This window comes from Marmota flaviventris, chromosome 4 (genome assembly GCF_047511675.1).
Source record: "Marmota flaviventris isolate mMarFla1 chromosome 4, mMarFla1.hap1, whole genome shotgun sequence".
Classification (NCBI taxonomy): domain Eukaryota; kingdom Metazoa; phylum Chordata; class Mammalia; order Rodentia; family Sciuridae; genus Marmota; species Marmota flaviventris.
The window spans coordinates 32,899,137-32,918,519 of record NC_092501.1 but is presented as its reverse complement, the minus strand read 5'-3'; the positions used below and the strand labels follow the sequence as shown (position 1 = coordinate 32,918,519).

The following is a 19,383-nucleotide window of genomic DNA, read 5'->3' as shown; positions in this document are numbered from 1 at the left end:
GTGAAAAGAATTCTGTCACTGTTAGGTGCCAACTTAAAAAAATTGGTAATTGGGGCTGGGATTGTGGCTCAGAGGTAGAGTGCTTGCCTAGTACGCACAAGGCCCTGGGTTTGATCCTCAATACCACATAAAAATAAAATCAAGATTTGTGTCCACCTATAACTAAAAAATAAATATTAAAAAAAGTTGGTAATAAAGGATTTAAGAAAGAACTTAGTGTGCCCTATGATGCTAGAAGTGAGATAATCTTCTTCTTAGTCACCTATTCATTTGGAACTGGTTATTTTGTAAGAAAATGTAAGATTCCTAGAGGGTGTTAAGGAATTAGGGAGAGTAGGGAATAAATTTGCAGGGAGTAGAAATACTATCTGGGCATAAAGTGTCCTTTTGAGCAAAAGCCTCTTCACATGTCATCCATAGCACATGTAAGCTATTTACAAATTCTTTCTCCAGTTAGGGATAAATATGGAGTCCGGAGTAAACAAAAGTGCAGTTACAAGTGCCTTGTTTTTAATTAAGGCTTGATTTCATAAAGAGCTCCCATCTTGATGCTCTGAAGACACTGTAGGGTCATGAGTGAAAGTGGACCTCTTTTGATATATACCAGTTTCCCTTTTGTAACTATATCTTCCTCCTCCACTGTTCTCTACTCTTTCTAATATCTCTATAGACCTTTCTTCTGCTCAGATACCACAGGCCTTGCTTGATGCTTAAAAGGAATCAGGACTTGCTTACTGGTTCATTAACTCTAAAACACAAAGCTCCACAATTGTGTTCCCAAACCAATGAAGAGTACAATTTTCCTGGCTGGTATTTGTCTTGGCAGAGTAAGGCAACCTACTGGAAAAGTGCTCTCAAGGTGGCAGTCTCTACCCCTTTTCGGTTGCTTTTTTTGCATCAGCACTAAGGACAAGAGCCCAAAAAAAGTTATCAAAGAGAAAAGGGCCAGGTGTGGTGGCATATGCCTGTAATCTCAACAGCTTGTGAGGCTGAGGCAGAAGGATTGCAAGTTCAAAGCCAGCCTCAGCAACTTTGCGAGGCCATAAGCAATTCAGTGAGACCCTGTCTTTTCTAAATATTTAAATACAAAATAGGGCTTAGGGATGAGGCTCAGTAGTTGAGTGCCCGAGTTCTATCCCCAGTACTCAAAAAAAAAAAAAAAAAAAAGAGAGAGCGAGAGCGAGAGCGAGAGCGAGAGCGAGAGCGAGAGCGAGAGCGAGAGAGAGAGAGAGAGAGAGAGAAAAGGGAGACTACTTCTTGGACAAAGTTCAGACTTAGGCCAACATCTCCATGATCCATAGAAAATTTATGTGTTCTCTGCTATCTTTATGTATCAACTACTTAAAAACAAACTTTGGCAGATGGCTAAGGATTTTGACCTATGAACACCTGAAATAGTTTTGAAAAACACCCTGAATCTCCGTGATTATTAAAACATTCTTAAGTCTCTTGGATTCAAAACATACTATGCTCAAGCCTGCCATCAAACAGCTCTGAGACCATTCTTATTTCAAATGACACAGGCATTAAATAACTTATTTTGACACAGAATTGGGTAATGCTGCATTTTTTAAAAAGTATTATGCAAATGACTTGACTCAGCATGAAAAGTAATAGAAGAATCAGTCTGTCTTGTGCCTATTATTAGCTCACCTTATTTCTTAACATCTAGTATAATACTAAGCACACAGTAAGCGCTCGGTTTTATTAAAAAAAAAAAAAAGGTGGTAGCTTAGGTGAGTGTATGACTACTGACTATGACACTTATCTTCAAAAAATGAAACTCATTGACAAATTTATGCACAAATATATTTCATACCCATATTCATACAAGATATTTAAATACTAGATATACAATGATCTGTGACTCACTATATAAATACATAAACAAGAAAAGTTAAAAGCATAATGCAAGCTTGAAAAAGCCATTGAATTCCTGCTCTAAAACTGATTTTTCACCTAAATTACAGTTTTTGCTGCCAAAGTCAAACAAAAATGTATTTGACATTTTTTAACTTTATTCATCCATTCATTCATTTATTTATATATGGTTGTGAGAATCCAACCCAGTGCCTCACACATGCCAGACAAGTGTGCTACCACTGAGCCACAACCCTAGCCCCTATATTTGTATATGTTTGGAAAATAGTTTGATGTGTATTGGTCACTTGTGCTCTGATAAGGACAGAAACCCTGTTTATTCACAGAAATATTTATAATATAATATTCTTTGTTATTCATTTATATCTAAATGGAGGTTATAAGTAAATATTTATATGCTAAAACATACCTTTTTTATCCTTAACAATCAAGCCTTTGAAATGTGACCTCAGAAATACCTTTCAAGGGGTTGGGGTTGTGGCTCAGTGGGAGACCTTTCACCTCGCACGTGCAAAACCCTGGGTTCGATCCTCAGCACCACACAAAAATAAATAAGTGAAATATAGGTATTGTGTCTGACTACAACTAAAACATTTAAAAAAAAAAAAGAAATACTTTTCAAATCACATATAAAGAAAAGACTTATTTGAAAACAAAACAGGGTGTGGTGGCCCACATCTGATCCCAGTTATTCATGAGGCTGAGACAGGAGGACTACAAGTTCAAGCCCAGCCTACCAAATTAATGAGACCCTAGCACAAAATAAAATTTTAAAAGGGCTGGACATGGGGGCTGGGGTTGTGGCTCAGTGGTAGGGCACTTGCCTAGCATGTTTGAGGCGCTGGGCTCAATCCCCATCCTGGGGTGGGTGGGATTGGTGGGGAAGACTGACATGCACAGTTAAACTGATATCCACACTCCCACTGCTGGAATGATAAGGGAATTTTTCAATTTTTATTTATTTCATAAGAAAGAAACTCTAAGTTCCACACCAAAGTAACTAGTTTTTATGGTTCTGAATATGGTTATGAAGCAATGAGAGATCTACTTAGTTAGACAGTATCCTTTTTTAAAAAAATTCTCACATCAAAAACAGGAAACAGAGAAAGCAGCTATGTATTCAACTATTAACAGTAGAAAATATTTCCCTGGCCATTGAAACATATTTCATAAACTGTTGTTAGAATATGACAATAACTAACAATTGCTGTTACATAAAATACTGTTTTATAGTTATATTCATTAAGAATATACATTTTGGCCTGGGGTTGCAGCTCAGCAATAGAGCACTTGCCTAGCATGTGTGAAACACTGAGTTTGATCCTTGGCACCACATAAAAATGAAATAAAGGTGACTGTGTCTACCTACAACTAAAAAATACTTATGTGTATATATATATATACATATTTTACCTGTATTTTTTTAAAAAATTAGGAAGGCCTTTTGCTGGATTCCCTTTGTCCCTAAAACAAGATGGGAAATTCTTGGGCTGGGTTCTTCCCTCCTAGAGCAGTTCTTCCCCTAACAGCCTCCAGGGCATGTCAGGAAACACATAGAACTTCAAAGATACTAGAATCACATTCAAACTTCTTTTGAAAGTAGCCATAAAAAACACTCATCCTTTTTATAAAAGACCAAATTAGGTGACTTCTTGAAGTGAGCCAATGAACCTAAGTCCAATTTCAAGCTATTTTTTTCTCTTTCCTCAAAAATCTGCATACAATGTATACTCACTCAATTTAGAATGTTTTTTATTTCCATCTATAGTATTACAAGAACAATAATATTTATTTAGTTTTTTAAATATTTAGTTTTAGGGAGTAGCTAAATGATAAAAACACTCTCAATCTTAAATGTCCTATGTTTTATGCCCTAATTTTAATATGGCAACTAAATTTCAATAATATCTAACTCAGAGATTTTGTGTATGTGTGTGGTGCTAGGGATTGAACCCAAGGCCTCCTGTAGGCGAGGCATACATTCTACCACTGAGCTACATTATCACACCCAAAGATTATTTTAAAAACTGTAACTTAAGCTGGGGCCAGTGGCCCCAGCAGCTTGGGAGGCTAAAACAGGAGAATCACAAGTTCAAAGCTAGCCTCAGCAACCTAGGCCCTCAACAACTTATTGAAATCATGTCTCTAAATAAAAAAATTTTAAAAAGGGCTGGGGACATAACTCAGTGGTTAAGCATCAGTGGATGCGATCACTGGTACAAAAAAAAAAAAAAAAAACTAACTAAATATGTATTAAGTTTTTAAAAGGCAGCATCATTAAGAAGGAAACTTCCAAATATTGGGAGAAAAAGAAGGTTTTCAATTTTCCTTTTTTAATGAAATAACATTTTCTTAATTGGGGCATAGCTTTATATCAAGCAAAGGGTAATTATTTCTCTTCCTAATCATTCTTGGGAAGTTTTCCTTGTAGAAGAAGAAATATTTCTAAGTCAACAATTTATTTTTACCACATACAAATATACAAGGAAGTCCACTGACTCTTCATTTTTGTGCTACCGTAGTGATGTTTTCAAATATTTGGTGAAATCCAGAGGTGACTCTATAGCAACTTCACTACAATGTCTTTTAACTAGTTCATTTAAATCTTCATTCAAAAATGAATCTCCTTGTAAAAATTTATCCTGGAAAAAAAAATTAAAAATATGAGTTAAAAAGTTACTTATGCTCTTAAGTAAAACCCAAGCTGTGAGCAAAGCTATAAATAGCAACAGCTGATACCAACAAATAAAATTTAATAATGAAAGATGTTTGGTCAGGTCAAAGATGTATCCTATATTGAGTGAAGCAGTCTCACTGACCATCTCTATAAAATTCCAAATCTAAACATCTATCCTACTATCAACTCTTAAAACATTAAAAAAAACTACAAACAATTAAGCAAGCTAAAGGTTAAAATAATTAAAGACATGCAAGTTTTTGTTTTTGTTTTTTTTTGAATGAAAAGTATCACATACCTTCTTTTTGGGGTTTGATGATTCAACAGGAGGATTGAAAGTCATTGCTGCCATGCTGTAAGTCTCAAAAAGTTCAACTGCAGATCTATAAAAACAAATGTAAGAAATATAGATACTGTCATAGTTAGAACTTGAAAATACATTGTACCCAAACTCGCTAGCTTAAAATGAATCCTAAATTCCCAGATGTCAACATTATCCAACTAATCTATCGCAGAGAATTGTAGAATACATTTAGAAATGCAGGAACAATGGGCTGGGGTTGTGGCTCTGAGGTAGAGTGCTCGCCTGGCATGTGCAAGGCTCTGGGTTCGATCCGCAGCACCACATAAAAAAAATAAGTAAATAAAGATATTGTGTCCAACTAAAAAGTAAATATTAAAAAAAAAGAAAGAAAGAAATGCAGGAAAAAAACACAGAGGAAAAGTCAAGCAGAAGACTTCTAGCTCAGTGTAATCAAATCCCAACTCAATCAGTTATGTGAACCAGAAGCAGTTTAATCTAACTTAGTCATTGGAAGCATGAAGTTATCCCCCAGGAACTTCAAAATACAGCTGAACCAGATGAAAAACAAGGAAAGGACACTCAGGACAGAAAACATGTCTATATCCACATCATGTACATGAAACCTTAAGAATTTAAGGTTAGTTCACTTTCCCCAAAGGAGACAGGAAATGACCTGTAAGGTCTATGATTAAGCTTACACCCAATCTCTGTCCTCCAGAAAAGCAACACATATGTATCTCCCTTTGCGAGCCTTCAGGATAAAAGCAATCCTCATCTTCCTCCAGAAAAGAAAAACTGGCATTAAAGAGAAAATACTGAGGATCACTAATGAAAATATACCAGAAAATGATCATTAAATAAAAAGAGGAGCTGGGGTTGTGGCTCATTGGTAGGGTGCTTGCCTGGCACGTGTGAGGCACTGGGTTCGATCCTCAGCAGCACATAAAAATGGATGAACAAAATGAAGGTACTACGTACGAATGACAAACAATTTTCTTTTTCCCCACTTTAAAAAAATACGATTGAAGGTGGGGGATGGGGACTGTTAGGAAGTAAGAAGGAAGAAAAAGGTAAATGGCCATTATTTAATAAGGCCAAAGATTATCCTAGCCAGAAAGCAACCCTTTTAGAGGGAACAGTAACTGACTATTGATACTGCCATGTAAAAATACAGGCCAAAATCACCAAGTCTAGTATCTCAGGAGAAGCTGGAAATGTCAAAGTTACGTGAATTCTTCCAATATTCAAAAGACAGCAATTAATTTAAACTTTTGTTCAAACTCCGAAGAGTCTGGCCCACTCTTCAAGTCACCTGTGGTATCTGAATTAAAGAAACCAGAGGCTAGCTGGGTATGGTGGTGCATGCCTGTATTCCCAGCAGTTTGGAAAGCTGAGGTGGGAGAATTTTGCAGCCCCAGCACTTAGCAAATCCCTAAGAAGCTTAGTGCGACCCTATCTCAAAATAAAAAAGTAGAACGGACTAGGGATGTAGCTTAGTGGTAAAGTATCCCTGGGTTCAATCCCCAGTACCAAAAAGAAAGGAAAGAAAAAAAAAACAGAGCACTTACAAGGGAAAAAAATTTACCGCAACAGCAAAATGCTAATTCTGGGTACTGGTTACAAACAAAGTACTATGGTTTGAATGTGTCCCTTTCAAAATTCAGGTATCAAAACTTAATGGCCAATGTGACAGTACAAGAAATGGGCTAATAAGGCCATGAGGGATTAATGGCTCCTCAAAGATGCTTTCTCATAGCCTCTGCATAGCTTGTCCTTCCTCCACTCCTTGTTGTATCAGAAATGATACAACAAGGCCCCATTATCTTGGACTTCCCAATCTGCAGAACTTGGGAAAATAAATTTCTGTTCTTTATATATTACTGAGTGTCATATATTTTTCTGAAGCAAGCATAAATGGTCTAAGATAAAAATAGCTACCATTTTATCTTCTACTGTATTTAACTGAAGTATTTCCTAACTAATTTGATGGGATACAGGTTAATTACTATTTTTCCAACTTCAGAATATTTCCAAAATACAACATTAGAAGAAAAGAAATTTCTTTTAGAAGGACCCGTTTCCCATCTAGAAATATACAGTGGATGCTGGAAGTTCCCTTCTGACCTTTTTATAGGTTGGAAGGTATTCTTGGGAGGCCCAAGGAATGAAACTGTTGTCTTTCTGGTGGCAGTATTCCAAAACACCCCTTTTTTTTTCTCACTTTCCTCATTTTCTGCCATAGCAGAATTGTTTTTTAAAAAAAGAAGAAGAGGGCTTGGCATGTAGCTCAGTGATAGCTACTAGGCTGGATCTCCAGCACTTAAAAAAAAAAAAGGAGCAAGGAAGCTCACTCTGATTGGACTTTTCACTACACTACTCTTTTTACTTTTCTATATGTGTGAAACTTTTCAGGATTTTTTTTTTCTTTTAAGTTTTAAGGAATTATCCAAACAAATAAAATCACAGCCAGCATACTTTTTCATTGATTTGTGCAGAATTGAGGATTAAACACAGGCCTCACACATGCTAAGCAAACTCTTACCACGGAGCTATACTCCCATTCCTTTTTTTATTTTTTTAATTTTTGAGATAAAGTCTAACTAAGTTGTCCAGGCTGGCCTTGAACTTGCAATATTCCTGCCTTAGCCTCCCAAGTAGCTGGGATTATAGGCATCACTACTTTCAACTAGCCAGCATATTTTATCTATAGAACAATTCAGGAATATGAAGTGAGACAAAAACCTGACCCTCAACTTGCACTTAACATTTTGTAATCTAGTACTTCATAGTACTAGACTTTTCAAAGTAAAGAGCTATCAGCTGAATTTTGGTAGTTGTCTTCTTTTCTAATTTTTCTCCTGAAATACAGGGGATCAAACCCAGGGCCTTGAATGAGCTAGTAGACAAGTGCTCTACCACTAATCTTCATTTCAAGTCTCTAAATTTTGTAGTTTTGGAATAAAGCAATACTCTGGGTTCAATCTCTCACACTGCAAAGAAAACAAAAAAGGAAAAGAATAAAGCGATGCTAAATATTACCTTCGGCTCAATTCTGGTTTCAATGCTTCAGAGCCTTCAGAAGGTGCTCCAGCCATTAGGTGAGCTGCAAATCTCTGCACAATGGGATGGTAATGTCTCTGAAGAAGAAACAGGAAAACCACATTGTGCACAGGTCAGTACTTTAGAAAACACTAGCTGAGCAAAGATTTTCTTTAATAAAACCACAAAATCTTGTTTTTTTTAAAAAAAAAAAAAAAACCCACATATACGTATTTAACTTATCAGAACCACATGCCTACAGAAAAAATATAATTTTTGCTGACAGGATTAAAACACAAATCTGGGGGCTGGGGCTAGGGCTCAGTGGTGAAGCACTTGCCTTGCATTTGTGAGACACTGGGTTCGATCCTCAGCACCACATAAAAATAAATAAAGACACTGTGTGTTCATCTACAACTAAATAAATATTTTTAAAAAAACAAATCTGTTTGATGACCAAGTTACCAGTGACATAGTTTAGTCTTGCTTTTATAGTATTAAAAAAATATTAAAAAGTAATTCCTACTTCTGAGTGAAAATAGTTTACAACAACTCACCTGATACTCATATTTCACAAGGCTCACTCTAATGCTATCCATATGCAGGAACAAGGATGTTGTAGGACATAGGTAAAACCATGAAATGTGGCCTACTGAAGTATCTTTGGATAAGATCAATATAAAAATTGTCATTGTTTTCTACTGTCTTAGAGAATGGACCTTAACAGCTTAAAGAATAACAAAAGCAAAGTGAAATGCAATATTAAAATATGAATTGTAAAACAGATATTCCCCAGAACAAAATACAGTAAGTCCTCTGACAATAATAACTATTTGAGGAAACTGAAAAATTATTGCTCACAAAAGAAGAAAAATAAATAAATAGGGCTACTCTTACCCGCAGCGCATGCAATTCCCACAATGCAGTGTTCTGAGCATTACAGTACTCGGGCTCATCCAGCTCAGGGAGGAAAACCCCACTTCCCTGAGATTCATTGTCAAGCAATAGATCTGTTTTGGGGAAAGTCTACAAAAACACATTAAAAGGGAGAATTAATAAATTAATATTGTAATTTTAAGAATCTCATTGGTCTGTACTTGTGTTTCATTTGAATTTGTGGTTATATACGAGCTACAAGCACAAGGTCTTTAATAAGAAGTCATTTAAGTTTATATAGTAAGAAAAAAATTGCAAAAGAATGTCTTGTTTGAGAAGAAAACAAGAATATTCTGTTTTCTTTCTTGCAAAAGAAAACAAAATATTTTTTCCACTCTCCAATCCCACTTTTAAGACTCTTTCTTACAGGGGCTAGGGTTGTAGTTCAGTGGCAGAGTGCTTGCCTAGCATGTGGGAGACACTGGGTTCTATTCTCAGTACCACATACAAATAAAGAAAAAATAAAGGTCCACCAACAACTAAAAAATATTTAAAAAAAAGAATCTTTCTTACAAAAATACATCCAATACACATATATTCAATACAGCATCATTGGTTAACAGCAGTAACAATAATAACCTATATCCATCAAGAGAACTACAAAGAAGTATAAAAGCCAGACTACCTAAATTTGAATGCCACTTCTAACACTTAATACTTGTGTCATCTTAAGAAATTACTTTCAAAAAAAAAAGTAAGAAAGTTACTTTCTCTTTCGACCTGTTTTACCATTTGTAAAATGGGAACAATAAGTGCAGCTACCTCAGGGTCATAAAAATTAAGTGAATTAATCTTTGTAAAGCATTTATAAAAGTGGCAGATACATAGTAAGAACTATACAAGTCTTTGTTAAATAAAGAACTAAATAAACCTTAATTATTAAAGAGATAAAATGGCAATATTTGTATTGTATTCACTACCATTAAGTGTTTTTAAAAAACAGTGTATCCATAATCCCCTTAATCTCCTTTCTATTACAAAAAAAAAAAAAAAATCGTTCGTTTTGTGTGGTGCAAGTACTTATACATGAATTTCAAAAAGTCTATAGGAAGGATACACACCAAGTGATAAAAATAATTACATTTGAGAAGTGTCAGCAGATACAGAATCCTTTCCTTATGTAATTTTATGCTGTACTTCTTCTATCACCTGATCTTGTTACAAATGTGAATTATTTTTCCTATCTGACTTTTCTAACAAAACAGCGTCTCACTGTGTTGCTCAGACTAGCCTCAAACTCTTGGGCTCAAGCAACGTTAACACTCTTGCTTCCATTTTTCAATGTCCCAAGGAGCTGGGACTATAGACATGTGACACCACACCCAGTTGTGAATAACTTTTGTGGTTAAAATAATAATATAAAAGAGGGAAAAAGACACAGATCAAACAAACAAAATGTGACTGCAGTATTATAAGAACTTAGTTCTCCTCATTTGTATTACTACTTACATGCATTAATATTCTGGTAGTTGCTAAAATGCCAATGCTTGAATTCGGAAGAACCTGAAGAGCAAGGGTACAAAGGCGCTTGATGAAGGCAAGGGCTCGCTGTTGAGAAACTTGCTTTCTGCGCTTGGTTAGCATGACATCAAGGCACTGGAGTACAATCTCAACACTGTCATTGGTAGCACCTAAAACAACAGATATATTCTTCAGAACTCTTCTCATTACTTTTTCATTATGCAACTTCACTGAACTCCAGAAAAACACAAACATACACAAACAAGCTGAATTGTTATACCTGTCTCAAATCATTTCCCTAATCACTAAAAAAGTACTGTACTGCTAAGAGATGCAATGGGCTACACTGACTGCATTTTCAGTCAGTACCAAAAGTTCAGGAGGATTTTAAGTTTGAGACCAGCCTCAGCAACTTAGTGAGGCCCCAAGCAACTTAGCAAGACCCTGTCTCAAAATAAAAAAGGACTGGGGATGTGAGCCCAGTTAAGCACCGCAGGTTCGATCCCCAGTACCAAAAAAAACCCGGAAGTTACTCTTTCTTCAAGTCTTTCATAAGGTTAAATTCAGATGTGTGCACTGGCAAGCCAGTATATTAGGTACCTATGCCAATTTCTCATTGACTATAATTCTGGTCATATACAATTAGAAAATAAATACGTATTAAGGAAATATTATTTTAACATACATACCTGCATGTAATTTGAATAGCGTTTTGTAGAGATGTGTATAGAATTTCATTGGATCAATATTTAGAACATCACCTTTGAAATGAAAACAAATATATATTAGGTAAGTACAGCTTCTGAAGACAAAGCAAACAAACTTGATTAAGAAAATATCTTACCTTGCCCAGAAAGAATATGAAAAGCAGTCTGAACACAGTGAAGACTTTCTTGGTAACTTAGGTCCTTTAAAAAGAAAAAAGCTATTAAGAATGATAATTATCACTTATATCTTTTAAAAAGTAATTAATTAATAGTTACTTACACCAGATTCAATGAGAGTGTGAAGAACCACTAATAAATCATCAAAAAATTCCACATTTATAAGGTGAGCAAACCTAAAATTAAACAAAACTTAGTTAAAGGATGATCAAAAAGCAGAAATATGTAGGTAAAAATTAAACTTGACTTTAAAACTTGATTTTTAATACTCCTTATTTTAAAATGTTAATTATGACAGATATTATAGTGATTATTAATATTAATAATGATTCACACTAATAGACACTGTGCTCAGCAGGAATATATAAAGCACTAAACAGATCAAAAATATTTTAAAACACTTTTTCCTTAGAAGTTGCTAAGAGCAAATATACTCCCTGGGGAAAGTTTACTAGGTTTCTAGCAGTATGAAAACTCACAAAGGAGCCAGCAGAGTCAGCTTCTAGGAAAACAGGTAGTAGAAAGAGAGAAAGGAAGATTCTGTCATTTATAAGACCCCAGGTCTTGGGGCATAGCTCAATGATAGAGTGCATATTTAGCATGCACAAGACCCTAAGTTCAATCCCCAGCACCCAAAAAAGATCATATGGACCCTATGACAGCTTTGAAGATAAAATGAGAAGAATATAGGAACTGGTGTTTAGTTGAGGTTCTTGCTACTAATTACCTATATGATCCTAGACTGTAATTTGACTGTCTTGGGCCTCTATTTCTGGAAATAACTGAGACTACCAATAGGGTTAAAGAGAATCATATAAGAGGCTGGGATTGTGGCTCAGCAGTAGAACACTCGCCTCTCACGTGTGAGACCCTGGGTTCAATCCTCAGCACCACATTAAAAATAAATAAACAAAATAAAGATACTGTGTCCATGTATAACTAAAAAAATATGAAAAAAAAAAAAAGAGAGAATCATGTGAGCTACTAAATGTGAGCCTACCCTGTATGTATACTATAAATTATTAGGCACTAAAGTTGGCTTAAGCCAGGATACCTTTTAAATATTAATAAAGAATTTTTGCTATATAAATCTTAGAACAAGGAGAGACCAAAGAAGTAATACATTAGAAGTGACAGTCCATGTCTATTAGTACCATTTTGTGGGAAGCCATTTGGCATTATTTATCAGAAGTGAAGACGAGCATACCCTTTGACCTGGCAATAGATGCATGCAAGTGCATGAAGATGTATATACAAGCAATAACACAGGGGAAAGGCTAAACAAATATTCGTATCCATAAAATGGAGTATTAGGAACTTAAAAAATTAAGTCATCTATATGTGCTAACATGGAAAAATACAATAAAAATGTCTAGTTACAGGACATATATGTAAGCATGATTCCATTTGTGAAAGGCGGCAGACAAACAGACTTATATAGATGTACAAGAAAGGGAACTTATTTTAAAGTTTAGATTCTTTTTATTTGGATTATTTAGATTCTTTTTATTTGCTTCTAAAATAAGCAGGTTTAAAAAAAAAACTTAAATAAGGAAATTGGCCATTAAAAAAATAAATAGCAAGTTTTACATAATGTAAGAGTAATCCCTTCTCTGATTAGCCTTTCTTTGAAAATTCTCAAGGATGAGGACATTACCCTATAAAGAAATGCAACCCAATGCCAAACAACTTTAGTCATTAGAAAGTAATTTCTTATAATGAACAGAACTTGCCTTTTCTATATCTTCCAGCCATAAGTCCAATTTCTATTTTTAAATCTGTGTTATCCAATAATGGTAGGCACTAGCTACAAATGACTACTAGAAACTCGAAATGTGGCTGATCCAAATTGAGACGTACTGTAAGTATATAATATATACTAGTTTTCAAAGACATATTTTAAAAAGGATGCCAAGGGCAACCTATCAGATCCTGACCCCCCCATCACCGCACCCCCCTCACCACGCGCCTTTGCCAGGTAAAAACTCTGCTTCTTTTCTTCTCATTTAAATAAATCCTACTCTTTTATGCTAAAAAGAAGAGGGGAAAAAAAAAAAAGAATGCCAACTATCTCATTAATACTTAATACAAATTGTATGTTAAAATAATGTTAGATAAATCTAATTTAATAAAATACATTTCACTTGTATCTTTTTACCTTTGTAATAATATAGCTAAATTGCATATGTAGTTCACCTTATATTTTTATTGGTTAACAATATTATACAGGATACCACCTCATAACTAATAATAGAAAGCTATCAGGACAACCATTCTTCAAGAAAGTAATCAGTATTAATAGGATATGCAAAAAGACGTATTTTAACAGAAACATATTACAGAGGATTCGAGAAATGATGTACAAGCTGGGATTTGGTAGATAACTGACTACACAGTGCAAAAAAGAACCAAGGACTGAGAGATGAACTTTAAGGACGCCTACAATGTACAAAACAGAAGGAAAGAGTTAACGAAAACTTAAAAAATAAAACGTTGAGATAACAAAACCAAAAAAGCCTTTTGTTACAAACAGTTTAAGGAAAGACAAAAAGCGAATGAGAACAGAGAACATTATATTTATAAGGAATCTAAAAGATTTCAACCTACACAGCCCTTACTTGGCAAGACCTTCAAGGACTGCTGGCAGAAGAGGTGATCTCTGGGCCTTCTTCAATATTCTGAAGTAGGTTACAAATACCATATTCAGGGTCTCCGTGTGCTGGCAGAGGAAACAGACAAAATCACCTTAGGGTAACCTGGTATGCTTTCCTTGAGCTAACACAACTATGACTTTCAAAGTTAAATCTTCTTTTTCCCTTATCATCTCTCCCCATAAGTCAATCTTTGGAACTTTAACAAAATAGAATGAAAATATACATCTTTTGATTCATAAAACTAACACTGACCACACAATAGTTTCTTGAGCACCCTAAAAATCATCTAAGCCTCATGAAATAAATCAAAATTATCTACCTACAAGTTGAAACAATAATTTTCAGGTTAAAATCATATAATAAAACATTCTGAAAAGCATAAGAGAATATGAAACTACCTACTAGCTTAAGTTTTTTCTCCGTACTCTCAGAAGCTTCTGCTTCCCGAAGCTCTCGCTCTAGTTTCTCTTCTGCTTTCTTCCACTGAAAATAGGGGGAGAAAGTAAGTATACCATTGAGTGAAAAAAAGCAAACAAGCAAAATGTCAACATTATAAAACACATATCTGACCACATACTAGAGGGAGGACTCATGAAATTAGAAGGAAAATCAGTAGAGGAAGAGAACTGGGTAAGGGAGGGAAAAAAGGGGTGATTCTGGGGAGTGAAACTTGTGTCATGTGTGTGTGCAAATATGTCACAATGTATCCTATTATGTACAATTCTAATGTACAGGTTAAAAATATAAAATAAAAATTCTGAACAGGAAAAAGAAATGAATGAATCATTTTTTTAAAAAAAAACACATATTGTCTAGGAAGGTAAATATAAGCAAAAGTAGAACCCATGGAACAGATGTATATGCAAACCATATTTATAATGGTGACTGCCTCCTGGGAGGGAAGCAGAAGAACAAGACTGGAAAGAGAAACAAATGAGACTCCTGCCTCTCAACAATGATTTCTTTCTTTGCTTGCTTGCTTGCTCATTCATTCATTCATTCATTCATGCAATATGGTCATTATTCATTTATTTATGCAATACGGTCTTGCTATGCTGTGTAGGCTGGCTTTGAACTCTGGATCCTCACTGGCTCAGCCTCCCATGATACTGGGATTACAGATGTATGCCACAACATCCAGCTTCTAATGGTTTCTTTCATTTCAAGAAAAAAACAGAAGTAAATCTTTTAACATTTGTTCATTTTGAGCAATAGATACAATGGGATATAATTTTCTACAATTAAATTTTTCAAAACATAAAAAAGAGAACATTCACTGAACACAAAAATAACTCCTAGAGTTATTAGCCCATCATCAATAATTCCTCACAATCACATTTCACATAATAAATAAAACCAGATATTACTTTAAAAATTCAATAAAATATCCATTTTTTTTCCACTTCCTAATGTTGGAAGAGCAGCAAACAATGCTGCTAAGCTGCCTGAGGCATAGAGAACTGACTAAGGAAATTTCATTCCTTCATTAAGAAACTGTTAAAAAGTTGCCATGTTTTTATTGGTCTTTGTCCCCTCTGGCCCCCACAGAGACATCCAACTTATTAAGTATTTAAACAATACCATCTTAATGTATTTATTTTCTTTGTTTATAATTAAGTCTATTACTTCTGTCATGTTTTGAAAATGTATGAAGACCAGTCATAGAGATCACTGGAAATTACTTTTTGTTTCGTTTTTACAAGTAATTTCATAACTCTAACAAACTGTTTAAAAATGTTGTATTTAAGTGATAAAAATAATGAATTTAGTGGTGGTAACAACTACTGTTTATAAAGCATATCCAGTATTATAAACTCTTAAGTTTATAATACATCATCATCTCATTTAAACTGTATAATGATTCTCTAAGGAAGATACTAGTTGTCTTTTTAAAACAAAGGTTTCTAAAGTCTCAGTAAACAACAATGGGATAAATTTCAACTCAGGTTTAACAAGGGGTGGGAATTCTAACCCCCAAAAAATGATTCAATTAACAAGCTCACGTGTGGCTCCAATCTTCACATGGATGCATCCTTTTATATTTAATATTTATATATATATAAAAGGATGCATCCATGTGAGGATATATGTATACATGTGTATATATATATATATATATATATATATATATATATATATATATATGTGTGTGTGTGTGTGTGTGTATACGTGTTTATATTTATTTAGTTATTGATGGACCTTTACTTATTTATATGCAGTGCTGAGAATTAAACCCAGTGCCTCATACATGCTAGGCAAGTGCTCTATCACTGAGCTATAAGCCCAGCCTAAATGTATCCTTTTAAGAAAAAAAAAAAAAACAATCTGTGTAAAACAAATGATTCTAAATTGATCTAAAAAGCAAAAGAATAAAAGCCCATGACAAAAATACCTTTCCACCTACTGTTTTTTGCCAATAATTGTCAATTCAAATTGATGTAAGAAAACATTTTTTGAAATAACTGGTAAAAATTAAATTCTCTAAATATTAGATTTTTGCGAGAGACAGTAGGACTGCAAGTTTGAGACCAGTCTAGCAACTTAGCAAAACCCTCAGCAATTTAGCAAGATCCTGTATCAAAATTTCTAAAAAGTTTATCAAGGACTGGGGATGTGGCTCATCAACAGGAAAGTGCCCCCGGTGTTCAATCTCTAGTACTAAAACAAATAAAAAATAAATACTAGGTTTCAAAATGTTTTGTTTTGTTTCTTTTTTTGAGCAGGGTCCCAATATGTTGTCCATGCTGGCCTCCAACTCATGGGCTATAGCACTCTCCTGCCTCAATCTCCCAAATAGCTGTGACACGTGCTACCATGCCCCACTCTCAGATTTTGAAATATAAAAAATCAAATAAAACAACACTTAAATAAAACAAAAATGGAAATAAACCAAACCTTTCTCTGCATTCTTGATAGAGTTTTTCTCTTTTCCTTGAAAGTCATGAACTTTTTGGGCTTATTGATGTCTTCTGTATCTTTTTTTACTTCTACTTCCTTGATTTTTAGGCACAAAAATGTTTTTAACATCTAATATTGGAAAAAAATACAAATATATAACTTAATATCTATACCCTCAAAAACTTATATAGAAAAAAATAGCATTTAACAATGTTATTTCCTCCTATCATGCAAAACCACTTTCAAGCATTTTTTATCACATTTTACACATAGTTCTACTATCTTTTGCTAATCATATTCACTTATTTGTGAACAACAATATTTGACTAAATACATAAAACTTTACTGTAATGACGATGACATAGACTACTTACATTGGTAGATAGGATTACAAAGGTAAGCAAGATAGAAAAAGGTTTGGACAATATGGAAGGAGGAAATATAAATTAAGATATTTTGAACCTGGCTTTAATTTACTAAGCTTGCTTCAGGTTTTTTTTTTTTTTTTAATTTTTATTATTGGTTGTTCAAAACATTACAAAGCTCTTGACATATCATATTTCATACATTTGATTCAAGTGGGTTATGAACTCCCATTTTTACCCCATATACAGATTGCAGAATCACATCGGTTACACATCCACTGTTTTACATATTGCCATACTAGTGTCTGATGTATTCTGTTGCCTTTCCTATCCTCTACTATCCCCCCTCCCCTCCCCTCCCCTCTTCTCTCTCTACCCCATCTACTGTAATTCATTTCTCCCCCTTGTTTTTTTTTCCCTTTCCCCTCACTTCCTCTTATATGTAATTTTGTATAACAATGAGGGTCTCCTTCCATTTCCATGCAATTTCCCTTCTCTCTCCCTTTCCCTCCCACCTCTCGTCCCTGTTTAATATTAATCTTCTTCTCATGCTCTTCCTCCCTGCTCTGTTCTTAGTTGTTCTCCTTATATCAAAGAAGACATTTGGCATTTGTTTTTTAGGGATTGGCTAGTTGCTTCAGTTTTGCAGTTAATGGTGTTAGTCTTCATGTGTTTCTCACAATAAAAAAAAAAAAATAACAGCATGAAGACTATTGTTATTATTCAAAGAAAACTAATTTTCCTTTAAACCAATGGTTTCCCAATTTTATCAAGTATCAGAAATACCCAGACAACATGTTAAAACACAAATAGCTGGATCCCATCCCCAGAATTTCTATTTCAGCAGGTATGGAGTCAAGCCCTAGTTATGTTTCTAATTTCCAACTGATGCTGGTCCATAGACCAAAATGAGAACTTTTATCTTAAGCCACTCAAAATTCCAGAAACCAATTTGAAAATTGATGTTTTATGTGCTACAGCAACCATTCTCATATTTAAACACAACAAACAAAAAGGTTTCAAATACTATATTTTGTTTCTCTGGAAGAAACTATCCTACTGACTTCCTTCAGTCACAGTAGCATTCCTGGAACAAACATTTGAAAACTACAGGTTTGTATTATTTTGACGTTCCAATATGCACATGTAGAAGAAAGCTGAGTATTTCAGATAGCGGGGCTAAAAGCTCAGAATGAAAACAAGCAATTACTAAAGGCATAAAGTGGAAACCTGGGCCATTCTAGGTATTAGAAAGATCAATTTCTAATATTTTGTAGGTATTCTAGGTGCTCATAAAATATCATTCACCAATCAAAAGTAACTTCAAATTAAAGGTTGTGGTTTTTATGGGGCTAGAAATTTAGATCTGTGATAAAATGTTTACCTAACATGCAAAAGGCCCTAGCTTCAATGACCAGCACCAGCACCACCACCACAACGAAAAGGATGTAGTTTTTTATTCTAGTAACACTGAAATGAATAGTTTCTCTATAGCTGAGTTTCATGTACAAGCCTTATTAACTGATCACTTTATAATTCTGAGTAAAAATTCTAAAGATTTTCTTTTACTTAAACCTTATAGTTATCATTTTGATGGTTCAGCAGAAATCTAGTTTTAAGGAAACAAAGGGAATTTGATAGCAAAGGACAACTATAAAATAGGGAACTTAAACACATGAGTAAAAAATATCTACTTAACCATCAAACTTTATAATTAAAAAGAAATTTAATAAAAGTATCTAAGACCCAAATGAAGAAAACTATAAAACTTCACTTAACAACATAAAAGCCTGACACAATGAAGCACACCTGTTATCCCAGCTATTTGGGATGATGTAGGAGGATCACAAGTTCAAGGCCAGCATAGGCAAATCAGTTAGACCATATCTCAAAATAAAAAGACTGGCTTTCCTTCTATAGTACAGGGAATTGAACCCAGTGCCTTCCACATGCTAGGCAAGCACTCTACCACTGCGCTATAACCACAGTCCCCACAAATAAAGTTTTTTTGTGTAGGAATTTAGTATCTAATAAATCATCTGCATTTCAAATCAGCAGAAAAAGGAAAATAGTGTTGGAATAACTGGCCAAATCAATGTTAAACTGATACTATTATATATATTAAATGTAATATTATATCTACACAAAAACAGGTCAAATAGCTTAAATATTTAAACACAAAATATAAAAAAATTAAAAACCTGGAAGGAAAGAATCTATAATTTTTTTTTTTTTTTTTTTTTTTGGTGGTGGCGGAGGGTAGGTACTGGAGATTGAATCCAGA

General features: G+C 34.3%; 1 protein-coding gene across 1 annotated transcript in view; it reads right to left on the bottom strand.

The window, feature by feature from the left end:
• Nucleotides 1–1,787: 1,787 nt before the first annotated feature.
• The window catches only part of Noc3l (NOC3 like DNA replication regulator), a 30,448-nt gene continuing 12,852 nt past the window's right edge, over nucleotides 1,788–19,383 (bottom strand). Inside the window, exons 11-21 of the mRNA XM_027939932.2 lie at nucleotides 16,732–16,863; nucleotides 14,239–14,319; nucleotides 13,801–13,901; nucleotides 11,286–11,358; nucleotides 11,143–11,206; nucleotides 10,988–11,059; nucleotides 10,287–10,468; nucleotides 8,799–8,927; nucleotides 7,902–7,999; nucleotides 4,857–4,941; nucleotides 1,788–4,523 (exon numbers count right to left, since the gene is read on the bottom strand). Coding sequence (XP_027795733.2) covers nucleotides 4,395–4,523; nucleotides 4,857–4,941; nucleotides 7,902–7,999; nucleotides 8,799–8,927; nucleotides 10,287–10,468; nucleotides 10,988–11,059; nucleotides 11,143–11,206; nucleotides 11,286–11,358; nucleotides 13,801–13,901; nucleotides 14,239–14,319; nucleotides 16,732–16,863 — 1,146 coding nt within the window. The 3' untranslated portion in view covers nucleotides 1,788–4,394. The remainder of the gene's footprint in view (nucleotides 4,524–4,856; nucleotides 4,942–7,901; nucleotides 8,000–8,798; nucleotides 8,928–10,286; nucleotides 10,469–10,987; nucleotides 11,060–11,142; nucleotides 11,207–11,285; nucleotides 11,359–13,800; nucleotides 13,902–14,238; nucleotides 14,320–16,731; nucleotides 16,864–19,383) is intronic.